Source organism: Nycticebus coucang, chromosome 16, assembly GCF_027406575.1.
Source record: "Nycticebus coucang isolate mNycCou1 chromosome 16, mNycCou1.pri, whole genome shotgun sequence".
In the NCBI taxonomy this organism is placed as follows: Eukaryota; Metazoa; Chordata; class Mammalia; order Primates; family Lorisidae; genus Nycticebus; species Nycticebus coucang.
In genome coordinates, this window is record NC_069795.1 from 72669156 (window position 1) to 72683387 (window position 14232).

Below are 14232 nucleotides of genomic sequence, written 5' to 3' on the forward strand. Positions count from 1 at the left end.
TAGTGATAGATGCTTAAAATTTGCCCTTCTAAGGGGTGTACATAACCCATATTTTAAAAATTAATGTTCTTTCTTATATCTCTTTCTCATCAAAACCTTTCTGTAAGTCTTTTGCCTGCCAAAAGAATTTTGCATATTCCATATAATAGTTCGTGGAAAAAAATGATGTTATGTCATGTAAGCACAGTCAAGCTAGCCGTGAGGAGGACAGATAAGCACTGTGCTTTCTGGGGAGGCTCGCTAAGCACGGTCGGGTGGAGAAGGGTATCAGAAGGAGGAGACGGGGCAATATTTGGTTGTCTTCTGGGTGCCTCTTTTTTTTCCTTTCCTTTTTTGTTTGAGAGAGTCTTACTCTGTTGCTCTGACTAAAGTACAGTGGTGTCATCATAGTTCACTGCAACCTCAAACTCCTGGGCTCAAGTGATCCTACCTCTCAAGTAGCTGGGACTACAGGTGTTCACCACCACACACCACGAATTTTTCTAGTTTTAGTAGAGATGGAATCTTGCTATGTTCCTCAGGCTGGTCTCGAACTCCTGGCTTCAAGTAATCCTCCTGCCTTGGCGTTCTAGAGTGCCAAGACTACAGGTGTGAGCCACTGTGGCTGGCCTCTTTCGGGTAAGTTTTTTTCCCCTAACTTATTTGGAAATACTGTCAGACTTCTAGAAGAGTTATGGGAAGAATACAAGGGATTCTTGGATGCCCTTTATGCAGTTTTACAAATAATAATATTTTATCACATTTGATTTACCGTGCTCTTCCTCTCTCTATGTCAAATTTATATAAGATGCTCCTTTGCCCCCTGAAATATTTCAGTATTTCTTAAAATGCAAGGGCATTCTCTTTCGTAACCACAGTATAATGACCAAATCAGGAAGGTGGTATTTGGTTCAGGACCCAATCCAGAATCACACATTGCATGTAATTGTCCTTCTATACTTTAGTCTCCTTTAATTTGGAACAGTTCCTCAGACTTCTGTCTTTGCAACCTTGACATTTTGGAAGAATTTCCCTCTATTTGGTTTTTGATGATGTTTCCATTAATTCATTATATTAAGAGGCACTTGACGTCAATTTGACCCATCACTGGTGGCGCTAACGTTGGTCCCTTAGTTAAGGGAGTTTCCACCTGTTTCTTCACTATAAAGTTATATTTTCTGGTGGGGAGATACTTTGAGGCTGTTAATTATTTCCATAATGGTACCCAAATGGTGACAGTTTTTTTTCTTTAAATATTTAAATTGGACAGGCTTATGATGATGAGTTAGAAAAATAAAGGAGAAGAATAAAAACTATCCAAGGACAATTCCTTATTATGGTGCACGTTTTTTCTTCCAGTCTTTTTCTGAGCATAATACTGTTTGCTTATAGTTGTGGTCATACCATGTATATTTTGATTCTTTTTTTGTGGTTTTGGCTGGGGCCGGGCTTGAACCCGTCACCCCCGGTATATGGGGCCGGTGCCCTACCCCTTGAGCCACAGTGCCACCCTGAATTCTATTTTTTAAAAAACTCAGCATTGGCCCCTTTGCCTCTTTGCCCTATCTGTGGCGAAAGTTATCTTGTTCTATAAACCTGTATCTACATCTTCTTCTTATGCTGTAAACCTACCTTTCTCTTCCTCAATTAACTTTGTTCCATACTTGCCTAAAAAGAAAAATGAAAAATAAAAACAGCATTGAAGCGAACAATTTGCATTGCATTGTCTTAATAAAAGCATCATTTAAATGGCTATAATATTCTCTGAGTGGTTTGTTCTAATTTGTGTAACTATTCCCCTGCTCTTGGACGTTTCAGTTGTTTACAGGGTTTAACTCTTATGAGCAGGACTGTGTGACTCACATCTGGGTCAGAACCTCTGCTAATTTCCTCAGGACAAATTCCCAGAAGTGGAAATACCAAGTGAATGGCATGAATACTTTTAAGATACTTGTTAAATTGTGCCAAATACCTTCCCAAAAGAATCATACTAGTTTAGGTTATTGCCCTCAGTGTACGACAGTTGGGCTCCCTGTTTTAAGAGATTCACTATAGGTGTTTCTCAACCTTTTTTTTTTTTTAAACTGTATCCTACCAATGAGGAGTTGTATTGAGATTAATTTCCTGTATTTTAAATTATGAAAGCACAGACATTTATTTCTAAAGAGAAATTATGGTACAATACAGCATATTACTCTGTTCAAGCTGTGTCATGCTGCTCCCCCAGCATCAGGATAAGCTGTGTCTAGGGGAGATGGTTGAGTGAGGGATTTGAGGGCACTTGTGAGGAATTGAGATGTTTCACCTGGAGACTCTGAAGAGGGGATGTGCTGCTGTCTTTATAGAGTGTGATAGGCTGACAGATGGACATGGGAATGGGAAGAATTTAAACTTTCTAATGCCTGGAGTTATACAAGATGAACTGGGTAGGGCAGAGGACACGGACTTCTGCATATTAACATACTGAATTCTCAGAACCTTCTGGTCCCACTGATTTGAGCAGTCTCAGGAGATTTTGAGTCCTTAGCTCTGGAGGCTGGAGATGGTATGTGAGAAATTCTGAAACCAATTCCCTTAGTGTAAGGGAAACCCACCAGCTTGACTTAAACCTAGGAACTGCATGAGATATTTTGCCCTCTGGGTCTCCTGCCGTGGTCCCTTTACTAGAAAAGCGCTAGGGTAGGGAAACTGGGGTGTTCCCAGCTAATTGTCCTTTCATGTGTAGGTAGCTTCACCAAGTGACCAAGATACTCAATAAAGAGCCAGTTATTAGGAGGAACATAGGGTAAATTACTCCCTTGATAGTCTCTCTGTCTCCTTCCTTATAAATAATTTATCAAAAGATAATGCATGATTTGGTACTTTAGACACTTTGAAATATTCCAACTGGAACAGATGTTAATATTTTTTTTTCTGCTTAAAGCTTTAGTTTCGTAAGTACTCAAGGTATATTTGCATATGTGCCAGAAGACCCAAATGATAGTACCTTAAAAAGATTATTTCTCTCATGTAGAAATCTGGAGAAGGACATTCCAAGGCCAGCACATCCCTCTCTGGTGTCAGGGAGCCAGGTGTCTTCCATCTTGTTAACTCCACATCTTTAATAAGCCCCTTTCTCTTCCTTGTCTCAAGGAGGCTGCTTGGGTTCCAGCCATCTTGTCCAAATTCCAGCTGGCAGGTATGAGAAGAGGACTAAGAAGACTCGTACCAGATGTCAAGGACAGTCCCTATAAGTTGCCCTGTAATGCTTGAATTTACATTACAGGGGCTAGAATTTAGCCACATGGCCACAGATGGTGCAAGAGAGACTGAGAGGTGAGGCTTTTATTGTAGGTGGCCACATACCCATGGAAACTCAGTGGTTTCTTCAAATGTTGTAATTACTTCACAGCACTTCTCTGGTAGTGGTCACAGAATAGGTTTACCAAATGTTGAGGCCAGAAAGGACTTTGGAAATCACTCTCATCCTCTCCATTTTATAGAGGAAGAGAGAGATTGAAGGAGAGATGACTTGTCCAGGGTCACACAGCCAGCTACTATCAACTATCAAAGTCAGCGCAAAACTTGGGTTTCTGAGTCCAGGCACAGTACTCTTTTCCACCAAACCTTGAGCTCTCAATTTTCAGCCAGCTCAAGTTCTCCGACCTTAGGTTCAGGCCATCATCTGTTTTTAACCTTTTCTGTGAGTCCTTTTACCACCAGCTTCTTGTCTAGACTTTTAGAGTCTGACATTTCAAAACTATTTTGAGCAAAATGTGGGTTAAACTAAATTAAACCAGTTCTTCACAGCTCCCAACATAGGAAGGGTATCTTTTTTTTTCAGGTGACAGAGAAAAAAAGGTCAAGTTCCACCTCCACCCTTTTTCCTAAATGTTAAACTTCTGTCCCCAAATCTTCTACCTTTCGCAGGCCGCTTTTATATAATTGAATATCTCTGACTTCACGATGTGCATTGTCTAGTAAACCTGTAATGACAGCCGGCTTTGCTGGTTATAGAGAATGTGAGTGTGCTGGCACGCACCCCAGAGACAGGAGCTTTTTTAAGCTGAGGTGTAATGTGGCGAGGACTGTTCTCCCTGCTTGTTTTCCCAGCCGGCCGGTGTGGTGGGTGGGGACCAGCCTCATTAAGTGAGGTTGAGTGAAGAGAGGGGTGTGTGTGTGTTATGTTAACATGTGCGGAGTGGGGCAGGGTGAAGGGGTCCAGAGCCAGGTGGGAAGGAGCACGCACTCCTGTACAGTCGCTGCCTGGGAATACACCTGGGTTCATTGTCACATTTAGGATCTTCGTGCACCTGACCCTGAATCCTTGGCAGACTCTAGGATCCTCTGGACTTGCCAAAAACAGTTAGTGAGAAGCCCTGCTGGGACCCTCCTTGCCCTGGGATTCTGGGAGATGGAGGTTTCTCCTGGTTGCTTGGACAGGCTCTGCCTAGGAAGGATGTGCTCATTTTCTGCTTGTCTTGTGCCATCTGTTGCTGTTGTCCAGGGAGCTTGCAGGGCTAAGACAGACAGGCCTCATCTGGCCAGGAGTTGGGAGAATTGAGTTTTAGTTCTGGCTCTGTTACTTGCTTATTGTGTGACCTTTGTAAGTATTTTATCCTCTCTGAGCCTTAGTGTCCTCATCTGTAGGGTAAGGTGAGTGTCCGGCCGCTGAGATATTGCAAGGGGTAAATGAGTCGATGGGCATGAAACCTGGGAAGAGCACTCTAAATGTGCAGTGTGACCTCCTGCTGTAGGTCACCCTGCAGCTGGTCGTGGCTCCAGGTTTTCTGATGCTGAATGTGTGTACGTGTGCGCTCCTTCCTGCCTGGACCTGCTGTTCTGCCTTACTGCGGACAGGCCCTGGAGAGGAAGAGGTGGTCCCGTTTAATTGTTGTTCTTGTGCCACTTGTGGCTGTCTCACTAATAAATCTCACCATGATTATTATGTTCCCTGTCCTCCCCCCATCTGAGTCGACCCTGCATGGTAGACATTGACTGATACAGGTGGGGAGGTGACACTCAGGTCTAGTAACAGGCCCGAGGTCTTCTTGCTGTCCCCGGTGGCACCTGGATTTACCTCGGGTCTGTCTGACTCCAAAGCCAATGCTCTTTCTGTGGTGCCTGGAAGAAAAGGGAGGGAGGAGAAGAGAGCTGGTTTCTAAGCAGGGTGATGGTATGTCTGGTCTAGAAGATGGGGAGAGAACTCAGCCTCCACCCCAAAACCTCCACCCTTGGCGAGGGTGGCAGTGACGACCTCTGCCTGCACTCTGGGCACTGAAGAGAGTCTGTACCAGGGCAGGGGAGGGATTGGGGGTGCAAAGGGACTGATGTTGGGAGAGGGGTTGGGGGAGGGAGGGCTAGTGTTCTGAAAGGGGGTGGGTCAGAGATCCAGGCAGGACCTGTCTTTGGCAACCTCTGTTTCCCAGCAGCAGAAGAGGGGGAAGCTGTCCTTCCCAGCAGGGTCCTGCCTTGCACCAGGGACATGTTTTATGGGTCTCAGCCCAGCCAGGGGGCGCAGCTCAGCCCCATGTAAATACTGTTAAAGCTGAGGGTTGGTGAGCAGAAAGAAAGCAATTATTGGAGAAGGTCAGAAGGAGTTTGCATGGTGAACAAAGGGCATCCTTTTTCTCTCCTTTACTTCTGGAGTGATCGCCTTAGAATGTAAAGAGCCTGCCAAGCCCAGGAACAATACCATGGCTGGCTTTGGAAGCACTTCTGAAACCCTGCCCTTTCCCCCCTGAGGGCTTGACAAAGGAGCAGATAGTTTGTGCATCATTAACATTGTTATTGTTGCTGGAGTTTTTGTTATCAAGGTTTGTGGGTTGTGACTTATGAAGTCTGCAGGAAGGCTCTGTGAGGCTCCAAGGCTACATCTTAAGAAAAGAAAGGAGCTCATGCTTCTTGGAAAGGTTAAAATAGACTGGGGAGGAGGAGAAGGGGAATGTTAAGTGGCTAGAGGAGAGTCCCCTTGAGGCCTAAGGGGAAAGGGCCTCCCCAGGGCTGCCTCACCCTCCCCACTTGGGTGAAGGTCTGTCTGCAGCAGACACAGGGGCCTTTCATCCTTCCTGTCTCAGAAGCCTCATTAGTATCTTAGCTCTTTGAGCCCCGCTCCTTGGACTTTCCTGGGGTCTGCCTCTCCCGATGATGATTTTTCCTCTCTTGCTCTCAGATCTTCAGAGTATGTCTCCATAGGCAAATCCTGCTTCTCCTGTGCCTGCAAACGCCAGCACGCCCTGGTCTTCAGTAGAAACAACCCCTCCTTCTCCCAACCCACAGCACCTCCCTGCTACTCCCCGTGTCACCGCAGCTCCTGCTGCCGATGTTCTTTCTCTTCCTGGCAGTCTGGCTGCCAACCCCTGCCGCCCCCCACCACTGACGTTCTCACGGATGGCCCTTTCCCAGCCTGTCCCCGCTCAGCCTGCCTGTGGATCACCCACTTTTCTCTGTGTTTCCTGCCTGTCTGTGCTGACGCAGCCTCCCCACCACCTTCCTCGTCCTTCCTTCTCCTCAACTGCTCCTTCTTCCTCCTGGACTTATCTCCGCCTGTGGACCTTCTCATGTGTCTTGGTTCACCCCACACCCTGAGGATACCTGTGTTTGATGCCTTATTGTCCACGTGTCCAAAACCTGAGCCCCTTGTCATCTTCCCCCTTATGAGGGAAAAGCCTTCTTCGTTCTCCATTCTTCTCTCTCTAGCTATTGTTCCCGTCTCCCAGCCCAGATCCTGGGAGTCACTTCACACTATTTTCTCTCCCTTCCTTGCTTACCGTGAATAGTCATTGAATTTGTTGTTTTTCCCCTGGAGGCATCTGCATGTACCCATTTCTCTCCCTTTATACAGCTGCACGTCTGCACCCTCCACCTCCAGCCTCCTGGGCTGCTTCCAGTCTGAGGTCATGGCCAGATGAGTCTCTACAGTACCACATTCATTCCTTCATTCCCATGCTAACCTGTCAGTGATGCTTCCCTCTCGCTCCCTGCACCAGGCCAAGTCCTGGAGCCAGGCTTTCAAGACCCCCTCCTGGCCCCTCTGCCTTCTCCCCCCATGCTCCAACCCAGGCCTCACTGCCCTGTGATCACTCTGGTTTTGTGGGCTTTTCTGGACCCTCCCCCAAGAGTCCAGCTGCTGTGGACTCATCTGACAACATGCTGGTGGTGGGTGACCTCTGCAAAGATCAGGAGTTCTGTAACAAGTGTCATTTGTCATGTTTATGGGCAAACACTGCCTGAGGGCTTCAAATGGGCCAGGCCCTGTGCTGTACCCCGTGTCCTCCAGAGTTCTTAATCTTGGGGCTGGGAGTGAGCATAGGAGGAGATGAACTCTTCCTGAGGCTTTGAAACCAGGCTGTCTGGTAGATGCCCAGTGTGTACCCCAGCTTCTGTCCACTGGTGGTTTTCAAGCAAAGTAAATACACTCAGCACTGGGCCAGAGGCTTTGGTGGCTGGCTGGAGAGTGGTTTGTTTAATCTCAGGTGGCCCGTGGTTAGATGACCTGAGGGGTTGACTGGGTTTTGTAGGAAGGAAGCTGAGGTTATGCCACGAGCCTCAGGCTCTGTGGATTTTCTTGTACGCACTTTGCTGTGGCTACGGCCCAGCTGCACACCATGCTGCAGGTGAGTGCTAGCCTCACCCTTGCTCCTGTCTGCCCTTCACCTGAGTGCCTGTGCGCAGGGGCCTGCCTGTCTCTGGAGGTGCTGGCATGTAGGTCAGAGTTCTGAAGCCCTGGGCCAGGGCAGTTGTTTTTCTTGACTGGTCAGATTATTTAGGGATTAAAAACAGCAGAGAGTCGATGTGTTGTTCTAACTGATTATTCTCCCCCCCCCCCATCATGTGCTTTGAGCTGTGGACTTTCTAGTCTGAAGCTCACTAAGGAAAGTAGGATAACATATAATAATAATGTTCAGTATACTTTTTGGCAAGCCCTTAAGCTGGTCTGCATAGAGGCATTGGGTCCTTGGGTGTTACATGCAGCTCTGGAATGAAGGAAGTAGAGTGAAGGGTAGAATGAAGGAGAAATAAGTCCTCAACTGACCCCTTGATGGCTTTACTCTGGGGAGAAGGAAGCTTTGAATTCCAATGCAGATTATATTTAGAAACACTACAGTATGGTCATGTTTCAATCTTACAGTTTGCTGAGATGGAAATTTGTGTTATATATTATGGTAACTGATACTATCAGAGTGCTTTATGATTTATAAAGCACGTTCAATAAGTGATCCCATTTCATCCTCACAACAGTCCCATGAGGCTGGTATTATCTCTCCATATTAGACATGAGTCACCACCAAGCCTCTAAAAGGTTGAGTGACGTTGCCAGGCATTTTAGCTATTGAGTGGTAGAGCTCAGATTCAACTCAGGACTTTTGGGTGCAAAGAGGCAGTGGACTGAGAAGGCAGTGGGAGTGGGGGTTTCAAATTAGAGAGACTGTAATTCAGATCCTGGCTTTCCTTATTAGCTATGTAGCTTTGGTCTGATTATTTTTCTTTTTTAATTTTTTTCTAGCAGAAATTAAATTTCCTCAATATGATCAAGCCAAGTGTATTGAATAATCTGTAGTTACTTCTTTGTATTGACCACATTCCTTCATTCCACCTCGATTCTTGTTCCATTCTGGTTTGGTTGCTCTGAAGGCTGCTGAAAAATTGCTCTCCTGGGCCTTCTTTTCACAATTGGCATGGTAATTCTCCTTGCCTCCTTCTTCTGTTGGCTCTTTTCTTTCCTAGCTTCCATGTCTCCCTCATTTTTCTCTTCTTGTTTTGATAGACATGGGTTCCAGTATTTCCTAAGAAAGGGTGTATTGGTGGTAGTTTTTGCACATCTAATATCTTTAGTCTGTTCAAGTAAATGTAGTCTCATGATCGATGGCTAGTTTGGCTGGTAATATAATTCCATTTGGAAATCGTGTTCTTTGAGAGTGCTTCTTTGTCCTCTGGTGTGCTAATGAGCAGTTTTATGCCAGTTCTGACTCCTCATCTTTTGTATGTGATGTTTTTTCCTCTTTGAAATTTTTAGAAACTCCCTCTTTGTCAACAGTGTTCTGAAAGTTTTCTCTGATGTGATTTAGTGAGAGTCTTTTTTCATTCATGATCCTGGGCCCTCTTAACTGGAGATTCATATCCTTTGTTTCTGGGACATTTTCTTGAATTTTAGATTATTTATTTTCCTCTCTATTTTTCTTTTTCTAGAGTTCCTTTAAATTTGATTCTTGCACTTAATGGGTCCATTTTCTTAATTTTCTTATCTCATATCCCTTTTTATTTCCTTATCTTTCTGTTTTATTTTCTAGGAAATTTTTTTCTATTTTACTGCCAATCCTAAGTATTTCTGTGATAATATTGCTTTGTAAGAGTTTTTCTTGATTTTTTTTTTAATATTTCTTTTTCATAGCATTCTGTTATTTTATGGGGGTGCTGTTTTATTTCTAAGAGAACAATTATAATTTTGTTGTTTTCTTCTGTACTTTCTGTTTTCTTCTGTGTTCTGTCTTTGCACTGGTTTGTTTGGGTCTCTGTCTTTTGTGTTGAGACAGAAGTTACTTGGTAACTTTGGTTAGCCAGCTGCATTGAGGAGCAGGGCACTGGCGTGTGCATCCGTGGCTCTGTGAGTCTGAGGAGGGAGTGGAGCGTGTGCATCCGTGGCTCTGTGAGTGTGAGGAGGGAGTGGAGGGAGTGCTTGTTCCCTGGGAGAGTCTCCCAGTGGAGATTTGAGCAGGAACTCAATTGTATCATTGCAAAATCTCCAAATAACTATCTTCAGATTATGTTTTTGTGTTCCTCAATTTCCCCAGAGAAAATTCTCTAATTTCTTGCCTAAGGAACAGCACTGACAGGCAGCATTCTGAGAAAGCGAAGGGACAGGCTGAGGGCTGGGAGCTCGCAGCAGTGGGTGATCTCCAGGTTCAGTTTGTGGACGTGCCCTTAGTCCCCTTGTTTTCTCGGAGGGCCATCTTCCCACCCTCTGCCTGGTGTCTTCCAACGGGACTCCTCTTACTCATTTTCTCTGTATAGTAACCCACTTGGCTTCTGCCTGGTGGACAAAGGGCTATTGCCCAGCTGCACAGGCTGGATGAAGGAATCTGATTTGTCTGCTCCTTATTCAGACGTCTATCCCCGAGCCCCTCCCCACTGCTTTCAGCATGCTCTCCATTGTGCCTGCAGAGATGCCTGGTACCTCTAGTTCCTAAAGTTCTCCAGGTTTCTCTGGGGGAGAATCAGCTCATTTCTTGTTGCCTGGCCTCCTGAGATCACTGGGCTGAGTGAGAAAAGCTAAAACCCTCTCACACATCCATTTCCACCCTAAAAGTTAAGGAATGATTCTATTTCTCTGTGTATTTTACGCTTTGATGCTTCTGGATGTGATGGCATTTTCATGTTCTCCCAGTGTACGGCATGTGGCGTAACACGTAGAAAAGCCGGTGACCTCTCAGGGGGCTCTTGATTGATGGGTAACAATGCAGAATGCTTATATAGTCATCCCTTGGGATCCGTGGAGGATTGGTTCTAGAAGCACCACCTCCAGGATACCAAAGATGGATACTCAAGTCCTGTATATAAAATGGCATAGTATTTGCATAGTAATGGGAAGACTATGCATATCTTCCCATATACTTTAAATCATCTTCAGATTACTTCTAATACCTAACCCAATGCAGCTGTATACTATATTTTTAAATGTATGTTTGTTTGTTTTTTCTTGAGACAGAGTCTCACTCTGTTGCCCTCAATAGAGTACAGTGGTGTCATAGCTCACAGCAACCTCAAACTCCTGGGCTCAAGTGATCTTCTTGTCTCAGTTTTTAACTTTTAGTGGAAACATGGCCTCACTCTTGCTCAGGCTGGTCTCGAACTCCTGAGCTCAGGCAATCCACCCACCTCAGCCTCCCAGAGTGCAAGGATTACAGGCATGAGCCATTGTGCATGACCTTAAATGTATGTTATTTTTAATTGTATTTTTTCCTAATATTTTTAGTCCGTGGTTGGTTTAACCCACAGATGTGGAAGGCTGACTATATGCATATGCAGTCCATACAGCCTAATAAAAGTGCATGGAGGCTGGGCGCAGAGGCTCATGCCTGAGATCTTAGCACTCTGGGAGGCTGAGACGGGAGGACTCCTTTAGACCAGGAGTTCAAGATCAGCCTGAGCAAGAGTGATAGCCCAGGATTTTGAGGTTATGGTGAGTTAGGATGATGCCACTGCACTGTAGCTGGGTGACAAAAACAAAAAACACATAGATAGGAAGGGTAAATTGGAGCCAGGGAGTGAGCTGGGAGGTGTCCCTGGAGGTGAAGAGGTAGATGTGGTGCTATGAGAAGTGTTAATTTGCCCTCATCCCCTGGAAGTGACATCTGCTCTGGGCAGGACATTTGGGCTCCCATTCTTTCCCTGGGCAGCAGGGCTGGGGCTCACAGTCTTTGGCTCTTTGATCCCCAGGTGGTCCTGCCAACTCGGCTGTCCTCTACAAAGGTCTCCTCACTCATCGAGAGAATCTCTGACCCCAAGGACTTGAAAAAACTTCTCAGAACCCGAAATAATGTACTGGTACTTTACTCCAGATCTGGTGAGTGCCCTCTCCTGGCCTTGGGGTCCTGCAGCAGGGTGGAATGGATGGAAGGGAAAGGGCAGAGCAGAGGAGTAAAGCTGCTCAGGGAGGGTCCGCTCCCCAGAAGATAGAAGCTCAGACGACACGGGCAGCCTTTTCTGGATCCCCAAGAGTCATTTCAGTTCCCTTTCATGAGTATTTTTAGGAAAAGTCCTCTGGAGAGGCCATGTGTGAAGGAGGACAGAGGAACATGAGGGGACGGACGACCTGTCTTCCTGCACAGGCACAAGGCCTAGCGCCACCAGAGCTGTTGATTAACTGGCCGAGCTGGCCTGTGCCAGCTGAATTGGTCCCAGGTTTGGAGGCATTCACCCGGGCTGGCAGCCCTGGCCCTGCCTGGCCCATCTATCCTGCACTGGGGTCAAAAGCAAGACTGCATCTGGAGTGGGCTCTGTGCTTGGGACATGGCAGCTTTGCTGGAGGCAGGAGCAGTGTCCTCCCTCTTTTGACCTTGAGTCTGGTGAGGGCATAGCACACGGAGAGAGATTTGCTTGGCTCTTGGCAGAAACCTCAGCGAAGAGTGAACGGCTGACTCTGTTGAAGTTGTTCCAGCAGAGTTAAGTGTTTTTTGCCGCTTCTAAGGATGCCAAGTTTTCTGTGGCCCTGGAGAAGCAGCAGCCAGTGGCTGGGCCAGTTCCGGGCACATCTCTCCCTGGCAGCTCAGCCTTGACACTCATTGGCATTTGGGGCTGATGGATGCTTTGGACGTGTGTCCCTCCTGAAGCCCGCATCCTCCAGGCATCCCTGGCACATGGCTGTTTTCGTTGCCACTTAATGCTCCTTCCCCTCTGGAGGGTCTGGCACACAGTCCCGAGTGTGCTGTTGGGAGCCCAGCACGTGACTTCTATTTCTCTGCTGTCAAGACAGGGGGAGAAACTGAGGCAGGGAGAAGCATTGTGCCTCTGGAGGTCTGGGGCATAAGCCCTGAGCAAATGTCACTCACTCCCTTAGATATTCCTAGAGTCGGAGTGGTTGTCAGTGAAGGAATACACTTCGTTTCTTCACCAGGGTAGGCCCCGTATTACAAGTTCATCATCTCAGAAAGACTCTGCAAGGTTCATTTATGATATGGTCTCATTTGCTGCCTTGCCACGAGGGAGGCGGTGCAGGTTGTCAGATAACATTCAGTTTACAAATGAGGAAATGGAAGCTGAGAATAACTGACTCGTTTGAGGCCTGCCAGCTAGTAGGTGGTAGAGCTGCTCCCCTGAGCCCTCTGCCTCTCATTTCCTGTGATGGGGGCTAGGAAGAAACATATTGATTCTGCAGTGACAGAGGAGCTGAGGCCGGGAAGTCATTATGGGAAACTAGAGAGGGGAAGTGGGCTCTGCTGTTGGTAGCTTGTAGGCAGGAGGCAGGGTTGAGCGCTCCTGCCGTGGGTAACGACTGTCTCTGATCATTGGGTGATCCTTTTACCTTCTTGCCTCTTTGTTTATACCAGTTACATCAGAGTTGAGACCTTCATTGAGTTTTCTGAGCAGAAACTGGATTTTCTTGCCTCCCACCCTCTCTGCTGCTGAGAGGCAGGCTGGGTCGAGGTACTTGATATGGCTCTGCTTTGTTTTTCCCTCTCCCCCTGCCCAGCTCCCCAGCCTAGTCAGAAGGACGGGACAATGGCTTTTCCCCTCCACAGCATCTAGCCTTCCTCCTATTGCCCCGGCCATGGTTTCCTGGGAGTGCCTCCTCCGAGTGACTCTGTGCATGTCTCTTGAACGATGCTTTTTGTTCGCTTTGGTGAAAGGCTCAGCATGCTCTGTATTCACAAACAGCTACCATTATCCACACGAGAAGAGGACATCCATGGAGGCATAATTCAGACGTGTGGCTTTGGTGGGAGGAGGCGGCAGCTCACTCTCCTCACCAGGGTCCACCTGGCAGGCCGTTAGAGTGAGCTCACAGGGGTTACTTGGGAGAAGGTGATTGATGAGTCTGCTAATTCAGGAGTCTGCTAGCCACAGGTGTCAAAAACTGGCCACAGCCACTCTGTAGGGGATCCTTGCAGGCTGGCTGTGTTGAAATCCTGGCCACAGAGGCTCTGTCCCCAAGACTCTTCCCTCTCACAGTTGTACATGTATCCACATGCTTTGCCCAACCCACAGGGATTGGTGTTTGCACCAATGAGAAGCTCTTTCTTTCTGCGTCCACTCCATCCTGCCCGAAGGCACAGAGCACGTTCCTGAGGCTGACCCCAGAGCTGCTGCCAGGGCTGGCTCTTGCCTTGTGGCTTCTGGGGAGATAGGCTGTGAGATGTGGCCTAGGCATACTTGGCACTGGCCCGTCAGAGACCAGTGTCATGTACAGAGCTCCTAGATAAATGTGTGCAGCACAAGGAGAGGTAGGATCTGGACCAGCTCTCGTCATGAGCACCAGGGCACATGAACCCCATAGATTATAATTTTTTGCGGGTGAAATTTTTAAAATTTGTCCCGGTAAGGTATGAGTCAGAGGTTCTACTGGACTTGAGGGTCTGGCTGATTCTTGGAAGGGTGAGGTGTGAGCTATAGGGGTCCGGGTCTTTTTTTTTTTTTTTATTAAATCATAACTGTATACATTGATATGATCATGGGGCATCATACATTCGCTTCATAGACCATTTGACACATTTTCATCACAATGGTTAACATTGCCTTCCTGGCATTATCTCAGTTACTGTGCCAAAACATTTACAT

The 14232-nt window shown here is 46.8% G+C and overlaps 1 protein-coding gene across 2 annotated transcripts in view; it reads left to right on the forward strand.

Moving 5' to 3' along the window:
- Positions 1 to 14232, forward strand: part of PDIA5 (protein disulfide isomerase family A member 5) — a 91099-nt gene that overhangs the window by 11599 nt on the left and 65268 nt on the right. For both annotated transcript variants that reach the window (XR_008374861.1, XM_053564429.1), the window contains exon 2: positions 11395 to 11521. Coding sequence is in view for 1 of the 2 variants with exons in the window: in XM_053564429.1 (XP_053420404.1) it covers positions 11395 to 11521 (127 nt within the window). In the remaining variant the exon portion in view is untranslated. The remainder of the gene's footprint in view (positions 1 to 11394; positions 11522 to 14232) is intronic.